This window comes from Lissotriton helveticus, chromosome 3_2, assembly GCF_964261635.1.
Source record: "Lissotriton helveticus chromosome 3_2, aLisHel1.1, whole genome shotgun sequence".
NCBI lineage: Eukaryota > Metazoa > Chordata > Amphibia > Caudata > Salamandridae > Lissotriton > Lissotriton helveticus.
The window spans coordinates 381,459,101-381,480,445 of NC_136062.1; the positions used below are offsets into that span (position 1 = coordinate 381,459,101).

A 21,345-nucleotide genomic window follows, 5' to 3' on the forward strand; every position below is an offset into this window, starting at 1 on the left:
CAATAACCAGATTCTATTAAAAAAAATTTTTTTTTTTTTTAAAAAGCTGCATTGTGGGGCCTGGATGCAAAGCATGGGAATTTTTGTTATATGCAAAATAAGTCTAATGGTGCACTTATGGGACACCCAAAATCTTTTATTCAGCTAGAATGTAACCTACTTCTAAGGAGCTTCAGTGCAATCGGTCAGAGTCAGATGATTGGATTTTTAACCTTGCTTCAACCAGTCCGCTCAGATTCGAATTGTCCATGAATAAGGGATAGATGGACCTCATGATGATTGACTGTCTGAGGCATGAGAGCTAGGGAATTTATGATATCCGAGACCTCACTTTTAGATTAAGATTGGGTGCTATCCCATAAAAGTTGCGAATGCTATCAGCAATGTCATTATCGTTTTCTAAATGCCGACTCCAAGACATTATTTGAAGGATCAATAGTGGCCTCATTAAAACTAGTAATTAGAACAAGAAAATGTACACCAGTAAACCAAATAGGACAACCAAAGCACCACTGATTAGTGTTTTTATTGAAAAGAACAATTCTTGATAGTAGAAAGTCAAATCTTAATGCAAGTTCTGCATTGAGACAATGTTGGATGTGTTAAGAGTGATCTGAATCCTAACTTTTTGCACTACGTTGGAAGTCGTCCTGAACTTTTGAAACTTCTGGAAGAATGTATCTTTTATAAAACAAGGATTTGAGAATGGGGCGGATTTCTTTTTTTTGGACTAGTACAACTGTCATGTATATGGAGAAAGCATGTGGTGAAGAATTAAGGTGGAGAGTTAGCAATCGGCAATAAGACTTTGCAGAAACTGACAGTTTGTGGCATTTTTTTATGGAAGTACTAATCCTTAACATCAATTGCATACATCCAGTCTCCCAAAAGGAGGGAAAAGAAAAACCTGACACTAGCTTCTTGTAGGTTTCTTCTTTTTTAATCCAATGGTTTGTTGTTTCTTTGAAGTTCAAATTGGATCTGTACTTTATCTACTCTTTCCTGCCAGGAAGTAGAGGGAATACAGTATTTTCCTTTATAAAATGAAGGAAAGGACTGGGTTCCACTGCTTGCTTTTGTAGCAGTATCTGGAGTTCTTACTACATCTGAACCCATAGAAATGACTGGGAGAACAGGCAGAGGAGACCTGAGCTTCAAGTCCAAGCCTGAATACACAATAATTAACCCCTTCGATGTTGATGACGAGCTCAGCTCGTCATGAGGTACACCTCTCGTACGCTCATGACGAGCTGAGCTTGTCATGAACGCATAGGTTTCAGTTTGCGCTTAGCGCACAGCAGATATAAGTGTCGCACCGATGCGCTTGACACCCACCTGTCATGAGTCATTATGCATTACTCTTGTAAGATTAGATTCCTACAACTCCTTACTAGAGTAGCCAAATAGCAGGTGGAAAAGGAATCATTGTTTGGTGCTGACCAGGCGTATCCTATGCAGCAACAGAATCTGATGCCCCCACTTCACCTTGCCAGATGTGGGATATCCAGGTAGGTATTTCCCTGGAGGTGTGCAAGACTACTTCTCTGACCCTGAAATGTGGGAAGTAGGGTCCTTAAACTAGAGTATTATATTACAGGGTGTTTCCAAACAACAATTTTCAATATGAAGAGAGAAAGGATGATGCCTTTATTTGGAAAATATATAAACAAATTCAGATTCTTTTTTGTTGACTGTGCCAAGTTCTGGAAGTATTTAGAAATATCAATAGAATAAGCCAGGACAGCAAGGAATGCTTCAACACCAGTGTGGTAAAGCACAGGCATTGTGTGGCAGTTTTTACCCTTATAAAGTTTAGATATTCCACCATAAGGGGTGTCCTAGCACCCTCTCAATTTCTTTCTCCCACAAGAGGGGTACAAAAAGCAAAGGCTCTAGGCATGTGGGTAGCAGATGATATTTCCCCCTAGCCCACCACCCTCTGTTAAATAAAGGTATTTCCAGTTAACAGTAATGTAATGTAAACACTTAAAAGTGTAAAATCATAAATATATTTTAGAAATCACTGGCTTACTCGTAAAAAGAATTTGTAGTTACTTCATCTCTATTTTGATTCTTAGAACACTGAAACGGATGGTCTAAGGCAAAAGCGGACTTTCACAAACGGTGCCTTAATGCTCTTGACAATAAACCTGGTCATCCGTCCAAAAAGAATTGAAATGAAACACAAGTGGTAATGACGGTGGATGCAATACGTTTCTCTCTGAAGCATCTCTAGTTATGGGACAGTGGGTAGCCCAAGTACAGAGCCAGAGGTATCATCTCACCCGCAGTTTTGCTACGATTGGAGAAAAGACCAGCCTTTGCCCTTTACAAGATAACCCAGTCTACATCTCCAGGAAGTTTCCCTCTGGCAGTCAACTTTCTGAATGGCATTTCCAGTCAGGTGAGGCAATCTTGAATGGTACATAGGTGGAGTTGCATTTCCAAGACTTCACAACACAGAAAAGACGCCTGTATAACAGCAGGCCTAGTGTTTCCAACGGTAGACAGGATAAACTTTTCACGTGGATTAAAAGAATTACAAAATGAATACCAACAATATATATGCTCCCACTAAGAGAGTAAATCAGGTAGCTGACTTCCTAGGACATTGCATTGAGCCAGAAATCTCAGAAGAGAGCCAACATAAACGGAACCCTTAATAGGGCACAGCTTAATAAGGCACAGCTGTGTTTGGACATACTTGTATCAGAGTACAATGCTAAATTACCATAAAGTAATCACTGCTGCAGTCTACGACAGCACCCCTCTTAGATTATTTAACGGCTTACCTGTACACGGACATGTTTTATTTACATTTTTAGCAGGCGATATCTGTGTGTTTTAGACCAATGATTTGGTTTAAAATGTTGCCTCATACATGTTAGGGCTTTCTAAAGGAACCTTCTTCAAACAAGCCAACTTGTTGTGATAACAGTGTTTTCTAGGATCCAGACAATAGGTAGCAATATTCCAATCTTTGGAGTGGTTCGAGGCTCAGTAAGAGAGGTCCTCATTGAGAGAGATTTAGGAAAAGGTTCACTAGGGAGTTAATAGCACCTCTACCACGCACTGTTCAAGCCCCTCCAATACAATGTGGTATACCTGGTTCCCAGTCAGCGACATACCATATATGACCAGAGCGTTCAACAGAGTGCCCTAGATGTGCAGGACAGCCAGCTGACTTTCTCCATAACCTATGGAGCTGCATAGATATCAATGAGCACGGGCAGACCATTCTTTTGACACTTACTACTGTCACGGGGTGGAAGGTCCCTAGGAAACAAACAGTGCCTACTGGGACTAATACTGTTACGCAAGAAAAAGAAGCTAAGTAGAAGGTACAAGGTTCCGGGGTTGTTGCTGGACAGACTTAGGATCATAATTGGATGAATGTCTCCCAAACGCCCGAAGAAGGAGTACTGGTTGGGAGGCATGGCTGAATGGATTAATGCAGAGGGACGTCATATGAAAACAACCTGCAGGGATGACAATGACGACATGAGGGCCTGCACGGCAATGCTAGGAGAATTATTGACGCTGCCGGATGTGTTACCTCCGTAGATGACAGGGGATATACGATACACAGAGCTGTAATCTTGCAACACAAGAAGTCATTGGAGACGGGTAATCCGGTATGCATGCTGCACTCATGTATAGCATGTAGATAGTTTGACGTCGCATGTACCAGGTCAAGGTCAACTGAGCCCAGGGTGGGAAAGGGAGGAAGAATATTAATAAATTGCATATATATTCAAGATGCTGGGACGATATTCTGCTCCCTCTGTGGAAATGTATACAAATTTGTCTTTGTCTTTGAAATGCCAGTAAAAAACATTTTTTTAAATCCAATCTTTCTAACTATCAAAGACGGTCTAGTAGCAGCCACATATCAAAAGCTATAGCTGTGCATGGTAAAGAGTCAGATAAAGGTATTGAAGAGGATGCAGACTTTGGATGAACAAGAGGTCATCATGGAGCACTGGCAGCATAAGTATAAGTGCATAAAATTACGTGAAATTAAGTCAAACATTTTATTTTCAAAATGGGAGGGAATGGCCAAAACAGACATTCTTCACCATGCCTCTATCGAATTAGTATTCACATTTAGGCAGTTTCTAAGCTGTTCCAATTTTGACAAATATAGGAGCAAAGGCACTCGGAGATCAAATAATTGCTCAAGAGGAAAGTAAGGAAAATCAGGATAACAACCCAGATCTTCTAATGTAACAGTGGAATATTTGACTTTTACACACTAAGGCTAGATCCAAACAGAACAAGGAGGTCTGTTTCAAAACGCTAAAGCAAAGAGACAATTGTGGTGCATAAGATATAAACATGAAATTTCTAGTGTGTGCTCCAACTACAACAAAGCCAATCATGTTGGATTATGTATAATGAATAACGGTCCTGAAGCTACAGTAACATATATAACTTTACTTCAACAGAGGAATGTACACTGATGTGTCGTTATAACATTTACAGCCATCACCCTTCTTCACTCTAGCTAACAAATGGGAGGGGAGGAGCCCGGAGCTTGGTTGGAAAGGCTGCATCTAAATGTAGGCTCTATCCTATCTGGAGGAGCCACACTCTGGCAGAGACTGAGAATAAAACATCGGAGCTTGCAGCTGCTACCTAGACCATACGCCAGCTGATAAAATGAGCCGTGGCAGGATGACTCTGCCCCACCTTGGCTCCTATCCAAAAAGGAGGCTAGGCTTGAAGAGGAGAGGAGATAGGCTTTGTGCTAAATATTATGGCAGCAACAAAGCACAGAGAATCATCCGGGCCTGTGGAACTTGTCAGAAGTGACAGGCTAACAGGCAGTGAACCATGACGATTGGTGCAGTCACAACAAGTGCGGAGTGCACCAATCTGCAGTGTCTCCTCTATCCTGTGCCATTTAAGGAATTAGACAGAAGCCTGTCAAAACAAGGAAAACACGCCATGAATGAAGGTTTCAGGACTACGTTCGGTCGTCTTCGACTCAAGAGATGAAAGTCGGTGGAACAAACAGTAAAGGAAGGAGGAGGAGAATGTTGGAAGGCTATCAGACAGTGCTTGATAGGCCTATATAAAGACAGGGTCACTATATACAGTTTGGTATGTCAACCTTATTGGGGTGTTTAATTCAAAGGTGTGCCATGCCGAAGGTGGACAAATGCACTAGCGTTCCTGCTCCCCTTTTAGCTGATTAAAGGTAATCGCACGGGAGCACTCTTCAGCTCTGTAAACCTTCTCCAAATTGTATCCAATGTCAGTAGGCAACCTGTAGTTGCTTAAAAGAGGATCAGTGAACAATATGTACTACAGCATGCAGGCACTCTTTTTAAGAGTTACAGTATGCCCCACTGTTATCACGCCAGTTCAATAGTTGGCCCATAATTGCACAAGAAGAACAATGCAAAACATATTTTTTTTAATGAGTGGATCTCTGTCAACAATTTTGAGTTCATAGAACGTGCCATCAATAAACAACACTGGGCAAACCAAAAAGTTAGTCACTTTCCCAGAGGCCCTAATATAACATACCAGAATGTTTGCACTCTCCAGACTGGACCGTTCTCAACAACAGGTCACCCTAAAGTCCCATGTTTGTCAGCACCTCTTTCCTGCAGTGAACCTTAAATCAGAGAATATGACCTCTTAAAGAACTCAAGGAATCGTGAGTCAATCCCTTTGAAGGATTAGGCCACCACAATAAAACAAATATGTTGTTGTAACAGCATAAAAATTAAGATACAAGTTTTCTGAACAGCTCAGACACTTACTAGCATTGCATCCCTAATGAAGAAGACAGGAGTGTTATTTCCAGTTAAATCCCAGTTTCCCTCTTCTGTGTATAATTTCACAGCAAATCCTCGGGGGTCACGGACGGTGTCAGCGGAGCCAGATTCACCAGCTAGGATGATGTAGGGAAAAAAAAGTAACAATTCAATTTCATCCCAACCTAAAGAGCACTCCGAATTCCAGAACAGAAACCTTACCAACAGTAGAGAATCGAACCGCGAGTGGAGTCCTTTTCCCAATGTGCTCAAACACCTTGGCCTTTGAGTAGTTTGTAATGTCATGGGTGACTTCAAAGTAGCCAAAAGCACCTAGAAAGGAAAATAATTTCTCACTTTATTGACTCAAACAAAAAACGAGAAGGAGAGGTTAGTTGAGAATTAAAAAGAAGCATTAATGTTCATGAGTACTAAACAAAAACATGAAAGGGCCATGGTGCTTTAGAATGGATGCATTTGGGTTTGAGAGGTATTAGCAGCTACCTCATAATGAAATACAACATTATCAACACATGACGCGGGTAAGATGGAGGAATTTTAGACTGCCACAGTGCCTTCCAACAGAGTAGGTGGAAAACAAAATAGCAAGAGCGCAACTGACGTTCAGAAGCACAATGAGAATGAGGAGAGACTCTTTAGGAATGCAAGAAAGAAAGAAACATGGTTTTCAAAATCAGCCGACTAATTCGTTTTCTAGGCAGGAGTAGCGATAGAGATAGTAGGTGTTCTAGGGATCCGAAAAAGCTTGTGGGCACAAAGATTAGAGGTTATGTGATACACCTAGCTAAGAGCAACATAACAGAGTGTAAGAAACAGCACGCCTGGGGAGGGATGGAACAACTTAACGGACCGGTCGAGGTAAGAGTACCCAACTGATTTATTGTGACGAGATCTGAGAGGAAAACATATTTGTACAGGCTACTTTGAAAACAGTGTTAATGAGTGTGCCTACTCTACACCCCCTCAACCAGCCAAACTCCTTCACCAACTTCATCTGGCCTAGAGAAAAGTGAAACAATGGGACCAAGTTCATAGGGAATAATATTAGAAAGGGCACAGATAATGAATGAAAAATATCTGTATTTATTTCCTTGCTCAGAGAGACAGCTTGCTTTCGAGGTACAAAAGAAAGTCATTTTTCTTTGTTGACCGACGTGTATACTAGTGGTCTTCTAGCCTAGAGCTGCGTGTAATAATAAACAGATGTTATCAAAATAATATATGCCTCATACAAAAAGGCTGGCCTACACTACACTAGCCTGGAGAAAACATTTTTCTAGCCTACCTATCTGGGTCTTATCACTACAATTATCACTGTCCCTCTAGGGTAGGTAATAACATAGAAGTCTCAACAGGAAGTATCTTAAACACAAATTATTACAGAGCAAAATAATTTTCAAACGTAGAGAGAAATCGGAGAAACACTAATGTTGACTATCGCAGATGGTATTCAAGCATGGGTGCAGTTATTCATTTCAGACAGCAACATCAGTATTACTTGTACATAAGTGTAATCAGCAAAAAAGGGCACATATAGTACTCGTGAAAAAATGAACGGTGCATGTGAGGCACGTGACAGTGAAGTTAATCAATGAGAAGGCGTGAATTTAAAATGGTACATAACATGAAAACTGAGGAAACTATTTTACAGAGACTTGTTATGAGCGAGAAGTTGTAAGTATACTGAGATGTATTATGTACAAGCAATACGGATATTGCTGTCTGAAATTAATTTCCCAACTAATGCTTGAATACAGACTGCAATAGTCAATCTTGGTGCTTCTCGCATTGCTCTTCTTTGCAATTTATTTTTTACTGTGTAATCATTTGTCTTTAGAATACTATCTGTTGAGACATTGTAGTATGTTATTATAATCACCCAGAACTCAACTGGGTTTACGGGCTTATCCGGTGAAGCTTTCTGTTCGACTGGGGATGGTGGCAGCATTTTACTAAGGGTCCGCCCCTTTGGAAAATAGGTTCTTTAAGCCCAGCAACTAGCAGGACATTTTAAAATACCTTAAAGAGAAACACACAAAAATGAAAAAAGATTACAACAATTTACTATCCTCCCCCTCCCAAACCAAGTGGAGACCATGGCCGCAAAGCGCAAGGTCCTGAAGATACTGACTCAAAATTTGTTTATAGCCTCACTGATAAAAGCAGAAAAGACCATGTAAAAAAATAGGAGATAACCTACCTGCCCCTTTGGCGTGCACAACCCTCTCTGGGATCCTCTCCCGGTCGAAGTGGGCCATCTCATCTGTAAAAACAACATCTTGAACCAGAAGGGGGCCACGTGGCCCTGCAGTCATAACATTCAGCTTATCAGCAACCGGAACACCGGCCCCTGTTGTAAGCCAGTCAGGTGCCTATTTAAAAAAAAATAAAAAACTATTTTAAACCAATACTAAGTCTACAATTCTATATTAAGAGGCACCTAAAAATGTGTGCATCTGTCAGACAAGTTTGTAAACTAACTACATGCTGCGAGCCTTAAGAAATGGTCAGTAGAAGAGTGAGCCATAATTGTGCATAATGCAGAAGAATGGAAAATGAAACCTGGGCTCATAAGGTATTGATGATACAGGTCACTCAAATACCAGGTCAGGTGGCCAAAACCGGCCTACGAAAACACAGTACAGATCCCCAGCTATTTTACCATCACACTCCTACTTCTGCCTGTTAGAATGGTGGTAAAATGTGAGGATTCATCAAGTTCTAAAACTGCAAGATTTCTTCCATTTCAACTAGAAAACTCAAAGTAGAGATCTCAAATCCCTATGCAAATGCTGGTAAAACATTCTGCAGGTAAAAACCTTGCGGATGAAGAAAATATATGACCTGGCTTTCAATGTCAGGAGATAGCTTACATCACCTTTTGTGCCTCCTAAAACATCCACAGCTCAATTGATTAAGCAAATAAAAATAAATAGCAGTCCACTACAACTGATTTTCTATACCTTGGCTGATAAGATCAAAGTAGTTGCCTCCCCCAAAGCACAATATACCAATTCCGCAGGATGTATGGAATCTCTATCTTGCAAACTGCTGAACCAAGCTCTGATCAATGCAAACAATTAGAGGTCAGCGTTTGGAGAACACTGCGCTGGAGATAACTTCTGGCTGTCCCAATTTGTTCAAAGTGAGCTTCCAATTGGCTGAAGGTGGCCTTTTCCTCTGGTCAACATGAGCAGCAGGACACCAGTTTCTGCATAACACTTAACCCTATAAACATCATTAATAATACCAACAATAATTACAACAACGTTACCTTAGACTAAAAAAATTGTAAAGCGAGACCACTATGGGAAGTTAGTCAGGAACGTAATAAAATATGCCAGATTATGCTATCGGGATGCAAGTTTCACACCTTAAAATATACAGAAAAAAGATGTCAACTAATTTGTGTTGCTACATTTGCCACTAACAGCAACTAATCTGGCAATACTATCAACAGACGCAAACGCATGCTTCTATTGAGAGCATGGATTTTGAGCTATTTACATTTACGTACAACAAAGTAAAAAACAGATCTAGTCACAGTTTATCCACAACAAAATCTCAGCCAACAGGCACCAATTCCTTGGCGCTTCCCTTCCTACCTTAAACAACCTAAGAGTGCAGGAGTTGGCACACCTATTCTAACACCACTGCCATGGTTTTTTAATGCATCTGGTGTCCTTATAATCTCATCTACAAAAAGTCAAAACATACTAAGTTGAAGACACAATGTAAGAATACTGCATTTATGGAATCTTCTGATACAATGTGACAAAGAAGCTTAAGTCTCAACACAACTCTACCAAATTAAGTAAAAATGTGTTGAGATATCTTCAAAGAAAAATCTATGTACAGTTGCTGATACATGAAAGAATGAATGCATACATTTATGAAGCGCGAAGTTCACTCGAAGGAGCAACTTGGCGCTAGCAGAAAGGCTTCAAGAGGTCTGTAGTATACAACAGCGGGGAGTCAAATTAAAGAAGAGGGTCAGATGAGAGAGAGCACCATGTTATCTGGGGCAGCAAAGATCCATGTTTAGGCAGTTTTATGAACATAGGTTCCGATCTCAGATGGAGAGCCAGAGTGCTCCAGGCTTTAGTTCCTAGTACAGCTATGGTTTTCCCCCCTATCGTTTGCAAACGAAAGGTAGGAGCTGCAAGAAGATTACCTGAAGATGACCGCAAAAGGCGTTGTGTTAAATAGGGGCGTATTCTGGACTTAAGATATGTCGTCCCTGATGCCTTTATGGCCTTATATGTGATTGTTAACACTTTAAACAGGATCCTTTTATGAATTGGCAACCAGTGCAGGCGTTGGAGTATGGCCGCTGAAGGAGATCCCCTGGGAAGCCGGAGCACTAACCTGGCTGCCGTATTCTGACCACCTATAGTTTTTTCAGTACAGCCTTATTTACTCTTGCCTACAGGCTGTTTCAGTAGTCCAAGCGAGATAAAACCAATACAACAGCTACTGCCTTCCTAGCATTCATAGGAAGTAAATCTAGGTACTTTCTCAAGATCTTTATGTTATGGAAGCACATACCTGTCACAGCAAGTGCTTGCTTGTGGAAAGATAGAGTGGGATCAAATGTAATCCCCAAGTTGCGCACTGTATCCACAGTATTTGGGGTGGAACAATATTTGCAGGTCATGTCTGACTGGGCATGAAGAGATTAGCTTTCCCAACCAGCATGATTTCTGTTTTTTGGCTATTACATTTCAGATGATCAAGTTTCATCCAATTCATGACTGCCGTTAGGCAGCGATGACATTTCTCCTCCGCCACAGTGGAACTCATGTCTAAGGTGAGAATGATATGCGTGTCATCTGCGTATGCAATGGCTTCTACACCAATAGAGTCCATTAAAACAAGCAGTGAGGTCATACTGAGATTGAATAAGGTCGGGCTTAAGGATGAGCCCTGCAGCACCCCTGATGATAGCTGTTTTTCTATGGACTTGTGACATCCAAGAGTATTTATATTGCACTGTTTTCTAGAAAAGATAAAAACCAGGCCAGCGCCTTATTGGTAATGCTACTTGTTGCAAGCCTATCTCTCAGAATATCATGAGAGACCCTGTCAAACTCGTTTGATAAATCCAACAGAATTAGTACTGCATCCTTGCCCTGATCTAGGGCAAACTTTAGAGTTTCCGTAGTATGTAGCAGCACTGATTCTATTAAATGTCCATGTCTGAAACCAAATTGTTTTGGATGCAAAATATTTCCTTTTTGCAAAAAATCGTTTAGTTGCTTATTAGTCAGCTTCTCCACTATTTTACTCAGACACAGTAGCAATGAAATTGGTCTGAGATTGGAGAGGGTGGTAGATTCCGCGTTTTTTTTTGTAGGGGTTTTACCGCCGCAATACTCAAATTATCTGGTACACTATATTATTCAAATGAGGAGCTGATTATTTGATTTATAGTTGGATTTATAATATCCACAAGTGGATGTAGTACTCTTGGAGGGCAGGGGTCTAAGGGTGAACCTAACTTACAGGCGAGAATGGCTTGCCTAGACTGTTCCATACTGATCTCTTCAAAACAAGAGAATTCTCCTCTAGTCCCCAAGGATAGTGGTTTATTAGCCTCGAGAGTAACCTCTGTAAAATCTTTCCTCAGGTCAATGATTTTATTCTCAAAGAATTCTGCAATTTGATCACAGAAACCTTGTGATGGCTGAATTTCCTGGTCTAATATTTTTGGGTTCATATATGATGTCACAATATCAAAAATTATTTTCGGATTTGCTGCTGCCTGGTTGATTTGGTAAGAATAGTATGCTTTCTTTTGCACTTTTTTGTTGATGGTATTCTCTAAGAGCTGCTTTAAAGGAAAGAAGTGGTACAAAAGGGGGTGGTGATGGACGGAGCATCTGAGCCAATCAAACACTCACACCCGGTCAAAAGATCTGGGTTTATCCATCACCGTTCTTTAGCCCACTCTGCCACCCCAGTTCAGACATGACTATATGCAAATCAGTCTACCCTGTGCCTCATGGGAACAGTCCAGCCCGAACTGCCAAGCCATGTCTTCCCTGGACCGGAAACAAGCTTCCGAGCACCGGTTTCTGGCATTCCAGCCGTCTTCAGCCCGGCTTGCTTGAATCCAGTGGCAAAGTGAGAAGGAAAGAAGGTCCACTAATTTATAGTTCCTGCTCCAAATTCTCTCCAATTTCCTGAATTGGCATTGTAGATCCCTTAAGCAGGAGGTAAACCAAGATGCAGATTCTTTGTTAATGGTGCCCTTCCTAGGGCAAGCAATTGGAGCTAATGTATCAGCTAGGGAGGTCATCCACTCATTAAACTGATCGTTGTTCAACAAGGGGTTGCCTGTGAGGGTGGGTTTACCCGCTACCGCCATAGTCAGAAGCTCGGGATTGTTAAGCAGGTTATTCCACTTGCGTCTCCCTATAGGACCAGGTAGTCCTTGCAACCTGCAGCAACAAAGGATGGTATGGGTCCGTCTACCATTTCCTTTAAAAGAAAGGAACAAAGTAATGCAATGATAGTTAAACATATGCCAAAGGTTGCTTATATTCATTCCAGGTTAGTTTGGATATTATTTTACCAATGGAGTGGTAAAATGGACTGTAGAAATCCTACGCTTAAAGACTTTGCTGTAGAAATGGTAAAAGACTTTGTCCCTCTAGTTTGGTGTGGATGGCACAGTGCTAATCCTATGCCTAAAAACTGTGCTAGACAATAGACATTGGAAGTGAGCAGATTCAGAGTGTTGCTGCTGTTGGAGCTGCTCTCAACCTTAACATGGCAACTAACCAGAGTTCCATGCTGCTTTTTTGCATATGTATGTGTGTGCATGTAGAAGAGTGCCCCTTTTTGACATGGTCACCCCCACTTTTTTGCCTGGTATTTGATGTGATTTTGACTGTAGGTACACTGGGTTCCTCTAACAAGGTCCCCAGAGAAGGATATCTTTCCCAAATCTGTCCAATTGTACCCCCAATTGCCAATAACTCTAGCACCCTCTGTAAGTGACTAGTAAATATATTCCTGGTACCTAGGGCCTTAGATATTGAGGAGGGTCCCTAAAGGCTGCCGCACATATTGTGCCACTTTACCCTTAATTCAAATCCTGCAGACTGCCATTGAAGGCAGTGTGTCTTGGTGAAGACATGATGACTTCTCTGTAACCAGGGATGTTTGGTATCAAACGTCTCGTATTGATAACCCCACACTGATTACAGTGTTGGATTTAATAATACATGACACAAAGGGAACCTTGGAGGTGCCCACATGAAAACCTACTAATTATCAGTGCACTCACCGACTGGTCTTAGCCTGCCTGCCATCACAGACTAGTTGCTAACCACCAGGGGTGAGCCTTTGCTTTCACAGGGTGTTTACACTCCTTCGCACAGGATGACCTGAGAATTAGTATTCCAAGGCAGGGAGCTTCAAAGAATGCTCTGCCTTTGTTATGCAAATCTAGCTTCACTCACAGGAGAGGCTGCTGGCCTCCCCCTGTCCAGGGCACCTTTGGTACCTGGACCGGTGGGAAAATTAGTTTAGAGCGGCGTGTTCAGCCTCAGGCTGGTACCACCCCTAGGGTAGGCTTACTGAAGTAAGGACAAAATGTCAGAGTCTGCCATCTTTATAATGGCAAACTTAGGCACTCTGGAACAGGGTTATATAGAGGGCGTAATGAGCCCAGGGGTAAGTTGCCCATTGGCTATTACCTACACTCCCCTAACGCTCCTAAATCTACTATTTAGGGATCGTCTGGCACACCCAAATCAGATCCTGCCAACCTAGAAGAAGTAGGAGGACTGAAGAGCAGCGAAAAGCAAGAACTGTGGAAGAAGCAAATGACTTGGCGCCAACCCTGCCGGCCTGTGCGCTGTTCGGGACAATTGCACCAAGGTTAACTATGCTGTAAGCTGCTGTGCCTCCAAACGCTTGGGAGGACTGCCAGGGCTTCTGTCAAGACTCAGGAATTCCAGTGGAGCAGCAGAGCTGCTTCCTTGCACCCTGCAGGTACCACAGAAAGAACCGAGTACTGCCGATGCGTAGAGCAGACACCAGTCAGCAGCCCTACATCTGTAGCTCCAAGCCAGAGTTGACGTGGGCCAACAGTGCCAGCATGGTCTTCCAGAGAAGAAGCCCACCTTGGGTTAGCAAAGAGGGGACTCCTACACGACACCTGCAGCCTTTGTTCAGCCCCGACCATTTGGCTGTGAAAAAACAGATGCCTGAAGACACCTCTTCACCGGTCACCCCTGACCCTTGTGGAAGTGGACCATAAGTGTCCCCGTGTCCCAGATCATTGTGAAACGGAGCCCCCTTATTGGTTCAGTCCAGCTGGTTTCCCAGTTAAAACATGTAGCCTCTTTACTACCGACCGATACCCATTGACTAACATTGGGCACCCGACGACTTAACATACATCTGCATCCAAACGCCCCAGAGCCTCCCGAAGTTTTGGCAATTTAAATTATTATTATGGATGTTTATTTCCATTGTGGTACACATATGTTTTGCTCAAACAAGCAAAATCGGACCCCAAAAGCACACTAAAGAACAATCAGAGGCTGCAGGTAGGGAGCTTCGTGGATAAGAACGAGCCTTAGGACATGGCCCATGTCAGACTATAAGCAATTGCAGAGAAGTGGCAAGGGCACAGTTTGCGATGCATCTGATAAAAAGGTTGTCGGTAAATCCAGCACCACACCCCAGCTTACAGGGACGTACAGACTATTAGTCAGGGGATGGGTGGTTGACGGTGTCAAAAACTACTGACAGATCAAATAGAATAAGTGCTCTGACACCACCACTACGACCACCTGATGGTGAATTAATCTCAAATGGAGAAAACATCCAGCCTCATGTTTACTCCATGTCTAAAACCAGAATGATGGGGGTTGAGAAGGCAGGTTTCGTTTTGAAATCGCTGTAACTGACATCATAGCCTTTTCCATACACTTGGCCCTCAGTCTTAAGAAGGTGGGATAATAATCATAGTTTCTTGAGCAATAGGGCCTTCAAACAATCAATCATAGCATTTGGAAAGCGCACTACTTACCTGTGAGGGTATCAAGGCGTTGGTGGGGAGTGCTGCTACTGATCGAAGAGCCAGGTCTTGAGGAGTCTCCTGAAGGTCAGAAGGTCTTGGGTCTGCCGAAGGTGGAGGGGGAGGGTGTTCCAGGTCTTGGCAGCAAGGTAGAAGAACGGTCTGCCGCCAGAGGTCGCTCTTCGGATGCGGGTGACTGTGGCGAGGGAGAGGTTGGCGGAGCGGAGCTGGCGGGGGCGGGGGTGTAGAAGCTGAGGCATCTGTTGAAGTACGCTGGTCCTGTGTTGTGGAGTGCCTTGTGTGCGTGAGTGAGGAGCTTGAAGGTTATCTTGTTGACGGGGAGGCAGTGTAGGTCTCTTAGGTGGGGTGCGATGTGGCTGCGGCGAGGGATATCGAGTATCGGGCATGCAGAGGCGTTCTGGATGCATTGAAGCCGTTTCAGGAGTTTGGCCGAGGCTCCTGCGTAGAGGGTGTTTCCGTTGTCCAACCTGCTGCTGACGAGGACCTGGGTGACAGTCTCTCGTTTCAGTGGGGATCCACCAGTAGATCTTGCGGAGCATGCAGAGGGTGTTGAAGCAGGAGGAAGCAATGGCGTTAACCTGCTTAGTCATGGAGAGGGTGGAGTCGAGGAGGACCCTAGGTTGCGCGCGTGGTCGTTGGAGCTGTTCCCAGTGCGGTCGGCCACCAGGAGTCGTCCCAGGCCGAGGGGGTGGATCCAAGGATGAGGACCTCCGTATTGTCCGAGTTCAGTTTTAGTCGGCTGTTACTCATCCATTCGTCGACGGGCTTCATTCCTTCGTGGAGGTTGGTTTTGGCGGTGTGGGGGTCCTTGGTGAGGGAGAGGATCAGCTGGGTGTCATCGGCGTAAGAGATGATGTTGAGATTGTGCTGTAGGGTGACGTGGGCAAGCGATGCCATGTTGATCTTAAACTGCTTTGGGTTGAGGGATAAGCGCTGGGGTACGCCGCAGATCTTGGTGGCTTCGGAGCAGAAGGAGGGTGGTGGTGGGGGAGGGGGGGGGGGAAATGGAAAGAGGCGAAGGCTCTGTGTTCTGCCAGAGAGGTAGGAGGGGGTCCAGTCCAGGGCCTTCTCTTGGATCCCGGCGCTGTGGAGGCGTGTTCGTAGTATGCGGTGGCAGACCGTGTCAAGGCAGCTGACCGGTCCAGGAGGCTGAGGGCCGAGGTTTCTCCGTTGCCTAGCAGGGTCCGGATATCAGTGGCGGCGATGAGGGAGGTTTCGGTGCAGTGGTAGCTGCGGAACCCGGACTGGGACGGGTCCAGGATGCTGTTCGTCTCGAGGTAGCGGGTCAGTTGTTTGTTGACGGTCTTCTCGATGACATGCGCCGGGAACGGGAGCAGGGAGATGCGCCGGACGTTCTTGATGTCCTTGGGTTCTGCCTTGGGTTTCTTGAGTAAGGCGTTGATCTCAGCGTATTTCTAGCTCTCCGGGAAGGTTGCTGTCTCGAACGAGAAGTTGATGGCTTTCCGGATGGGGTGCAATGGTGGAGATGGGGGTGCAATGGCGGAGCCGGCTTTGTTGGAGATGTGGTGTGGGCATGGGTTTGATGGAGATCCGGAATGGATGGTGTTCATGATCTGGACGGTGTTGTCGTCATTGTTGTTGGTCCAGGAGAGCAGGCGAATGGTGGTCGTGGGGGTGGAGGTCTTAGTGGTTGTCGGGGCGGTCGTGGTGTTGAAGCTGTCGTGGATGTCTGCGATCTTGCGATGGAAGATGGGGGCCAGCGAGTCGCACAGGTCTTGTGAAGGTGGGTGCGGTGGTGCGTGGTGTTTTTCCGGAAGGTGAAGTGGATGCAGCAGTGGTCGGTCAAGTGGAGTTCGGTGGTGTGGTTGAAGGAGATGTGGGGGCTTGCGGAGAAGATGGAGTCATGCGTGTGGCCGGCGGAGTGGGTGAGTGTTGTAACAATTTGTGTGAGACCGAGGTTGGCGATCAGGGTGGTGGAGTTGGTGTCATTGTTCTCGAGGTGGAAGTTCAGGTCCCCGAGGAGGATGTAGTCCGTGGAGTCGAGGGCCTGTGTGCTGAACTGTGGTCGGGGTCCGAGGGGTCTGTAGACTAGCGTTCCTCTGACGGTGGTCTTGGGGTCAGTGTGGATCTGGAAGTTCTGGTGTACGGCAATGCTGAGGGTGTCGTCGGTGTTGGTTGAGACTCTGAGAGGGTTCCTGTGGATGAAGGCGATTCCACCTCCTACTTCGTTGGTGCGGTCCCTGGGGGTGATCTTGTAGCCGTCCGGAATGGCTATGGCGATGTCGGGTGCAGAGGAGGGGTTCAGCCAGGTCTCTGTCAGGAAGGGGACGTCTGGGGAGTTCGCGTCGAGAAGGTCCCAGAGTTCAAAAGGCGTGTTTGCGGGCAGAGCAGGTGCATCTGAGGTAGTTGGGTTCTATCCTGGTCGGTGGGTTGGCGGGTCATATGCTGGTGAAGCTGCAGTTCCGGCAGGAGAAGTGTCCTTAGATGAGCTTCGGGGCAGCTAGGCAGCATGCGTGTTCTCGTCCGGTGTGGAGTGCGTGGAGGGTGTTGGCAACGTAGCGGCATTGGGAATCGCGTGGGCCAGGGTTTCTGGCGCTTGGCGCGGTCCGGGTGCAAACAGGCTGGCCTTTGGCGCGCCAGAGGCGCAGCGGCCGCCATAAGAAGGGGAGGTGGGAGGGAGGAGCAGGTGGGAGCGGGCGAATGGGAGAGCGGGGGGCGATGACGCAGGGGACGCAGCGGCGGGAAACGGGAGAGATGAACGGCGAGGGATACAGAAGAGAAAATGGGCAAACAGTCAAAAGGGCACAGTAATTGCCCAGGTGGGAAGGGGGAAACAAGGACAATAGACAACACTGTGAACAGTGAACTTACAATAAATTACAATAAAGATACCAAAAACACGAGTAAGAGCAAAGGAGGGCCTCGAACCCCTGGCAGCAGCAGCTGGGCGAAGGCTCGGGCACACAGGCGGTGCTGTGCTGTGTGGGAAGCGACCTACCAAGGGTCAAGAGTCGCTCCCCTCTGTGAATGCCATATCTAGTAGGTACTTCCACAGGACGTCTAGAAGGTTCTAAGGGCATCGGTAGTGAGTAAAATTTATAAAGAAGAGACGACTCCATTGTTAGCTGCACAAGGTCATAAGCAGAGCCACAATGGTTGCTGATAGCAGGTGCACTTGACACAGCTGCAGAGCATGTCTTGAATGTACCAAAAGCAGTGTGCAAATTATAGTTACGAAACGCAGGAAATTCACTGAAAATAAAAAAAGATCATGCTAAAGAGACATTATGATTAGCTAACCATATCACTCACTACCCTTTGCCATAAAGGAACTACATAACTTTCTAGGTAAAAACTAAAGTTTAAGAGCTGTTTGGTTCTGCTCTAAAACTAAACCGTCACTTACATTTACCAGTTTTAGTACGTCACACAACTATTAGGCCCCTAAATAGACTGCTCATTTTCTAAAACATTACATAATAGATTACAATGCTGATGGCCTATACTGCTCCCTACCTCTTCACCTCCAACGGATGCTTCATACCAGTACACACAAAGCAAAGAATTTTGTGGAAAAACACCCATCCTCAGCAGGCTTCTTCCTCGTTCAGGATTATGCATGTCCAGGTCACCACAGTCCCACCCCATTTTTTAGGTCAAAGCCGACCAGACAGTGCAGTTGTCTGGTTGCGAAAGATTTCTTGAGGACATTCTGAAAGGTTCCCTGCGTATGTAGCCAATATATCAAAGGGGCACCCCTGACAAGCTAATGTAGGTAGAGAATCAGGGGAAAAAAATCAAAATTCACACAAAAAAACCTCTCTACCTGTATATTTCAATATGTGATATGTATCATATATTCAGATTATGACACTGACTGGACCAAAGAACAGAACAACTAAAACATCCTAGAGAATCTATTCATTATTGGATTGATTTTATTTTTCATATTTTTTTTATAGGACAGAAAGTACAGTTCCGTGAGAACATGTACTAACAATTTATAGATGATAATACAATAAAATGACAAAAATATTTTTTTACATCAAAAATGGTCAAATCCAACAAATAAGGTCCTATTAACAATCATTCATTCACAGCACTCACTCAAACTCGAACCAATATCGTACAGCACCACAAATACATACGTCACATTCATACCAGAAACATACGTCACATTCATACCAGAAACAAACTAAGTATACATTGGGGCCCCACACAACATGTGATCAATTTTCAAAAATCAGTTTGCAAATGCCCAATTTTATACATAATTATAGGAATTTTGTCATAGTTTCAAGAACATAGTATTTGAAAGATGCAGAAAGGAGGGGGGCCTCATTCAAAGCGCCAATGAGCATTTCGGTGAACAACCCCTAAATTCGGGTATCACCTTCTTCAGGGCGTAAGAAGACCATATCAGACGAACTAAAGGTGTAACGGGACCTGTCCTGATATGGAGGAACTGTTCGAGGCTGTGGCTTGCAGGACCAATAGGTAAAAAAAAGGAAAGAGAGCAATGCTAGCCTCCGCCGGAACGCCAAAGGTTTTGATTTCAAGCCGTGCGGGCAAAGCGTGTATATAAGTATGGTCGAGCCCCGTCAGCGTTTCATAATTCCGAATGAACAGGTGAAATAACTAAAGTGATTCAGACTCAAGCTACTCAAGCTGCTCAGGAATGCAGGGGCGAAGGCAAAGATCAAAGGAAACCAGTTGGCAATAACTGTATTGGTCCCGGAAGTCTGGTGACTTGTTTAAAGCGACAAGACTGTAAGCTGTCATAGGTAATAATCGGATAGTCCTAATTAGTTAGGAAGCTTGTTTAAATGAAGGATATGCTGCGACCGGTCAGGTACGGCCCAAATGCGGCGTCCATCTGATGAGGCAACAGGAAACGGTCCCTGCAAATGTCATCTGCCATTGCTTACCACTTGCTTGGTGGTATGAAACTCATTGCCTGCTTTCTATTTGTTGGCTTTATTTACTTTAGGCTGTCCAGCATGTCTTTTGCGTTTCCAGCGTTGCGTTCCTTTATACCATCTCTCCGACTGGCTCCTTGTATTCCTCCACGAGTGCTCACATTCTGGAAACTCTTTCTATTTCGCAATGCAGGAAAGTACGTGTTTTTAGTTGTCTTCTGTATGCTAGCTTGTACGCCATACTGGTGTACAACATGGCTAAAACACATTGACTGATGCATAGGCGAGACCTATTGCCTTTGCCAATGCTTGTTCTCTTTGCCACACGTCAAATAGCACTTAAGTCAGTGAAAAGTCCAACAGAATTAACCCATACACAACATCTGATTCTTTTAAGGATTTATCATATTGCCAACTCTGAAATCTCTCCATTCTCCTAAAGCCATACATGCACTCCACTCTGATATTGTCATTCCAGGTTTTCAGTAACCCTATAATTTCCTGAAACTCTTCAATCACTTACAAGCCTACTTAGGGGAGAGGAGGCTGTGACTTTAGCTAGAATAGTTCTTTGATATTTTGAGTGCCGTCTCTATATTACTCATAGCAATAAGCTATTCTGTTACTTAATTTGCCTGCAATGTTCACCTTTCCCCTTAGATCTAAAGCACTCTTCCATAGCTGTTTACCAAGACAATGTAACCCAACGCCAAGGTCAGCTTAGTCCTATCTTCTGGCCTCCTGCCCACTAACTCTGGAAAACCAGCCGTCTGCCTCTCATGTTCGGTTTTTGGGTACTTTAATGTGTGTTGCTTTGGGGACCCACAGATCATAATAGAAGAGGACAAAAGGGCCAGAAGAATTCATGCTGGCCAGCCAACTCAGCTAAAGCACAGGAGAGCAGGGCCCTTTGTGAAGGAAGATAGACTTGGGGATTGAGCTGCACTACATTATCTTGGTCTATATTTACATAGAGGTTGTGCGGAATATGTTCCGCACTCATAACAATATCTTCTAGTAAAAAGTAGTATAGTATATTTCTGTGCATCACCAAAAGAGATATGTCACACAGAAGAAGCAGTATTTATAGATAACAACCTGAACATGCGAAGGAAAAAACATTGTTTACATACCACTTCATACTTCAAGCAGACACTTTAGAAACCCAGGTCTGACTGGTAATGCTAAACAACTATATATTGAATGGCACTGCCGAACTATGTGTCTGTATACTATACCAGCACCACCCTACTCGCAATGCCCAAGTCCTGTAAGTCTGTTGTCATTTTTACACTTCTACTCCTGCATCAAAATTTGCAGGGTGCGTTTACCTGTATTCTCCACATGTTCCAAACAGGAGTGCCAACCTTAGTCAGGCTAAAAACAACCAGTTACATTAAATGGAGTGTAGTCTTGCTCAAGTCCAAACCACACTGGTCTAAGCGATTGAAGGCTCCTCTTCTAATCCATTACTGCTAACTCTTGATCACTCTCCCCATCACTATTTGCTAGGATATCACCATTCCTCTCCTATTTATTACTGTCAATACTTGCTTCCCTCACATCATCACATACATCATCAGTCATACAGCCGATTAGTTCTGGATCGCCAATTACA

General features: G+C 44.2%; 1 protein-coding gene across 1 annotated transcript in view; it reads right to left on the reverse strand.

Annotated features, from left to right (window-relative positions):
- LOC144826011 (catalase) overlaps nt 1-21,345 on the reverse strand; it is a 234,292-nt gene that overhangs the window by 191,185 nt on the left and 21,762 nt on the right. The window contains exons 2-4 of the mRNA XM_078684250.1: nt 7,990-8,161; nt 5,991-6,101; nt 5,775-5,905 (exon numbers count right to left, since the gene is read on the reverse strand). Of these exons, the coding sequence (XP_078540376.1) occupies nt 5,775-5,905; nt 5,991-6,101; nt 7,990-8,161 (414 nt within the window). The remainder of the gene's footprint in view (nt 1-5,774; nt 5,906-5,990; nt 6,102-7,989; nt 8,162-21,345) is intronic.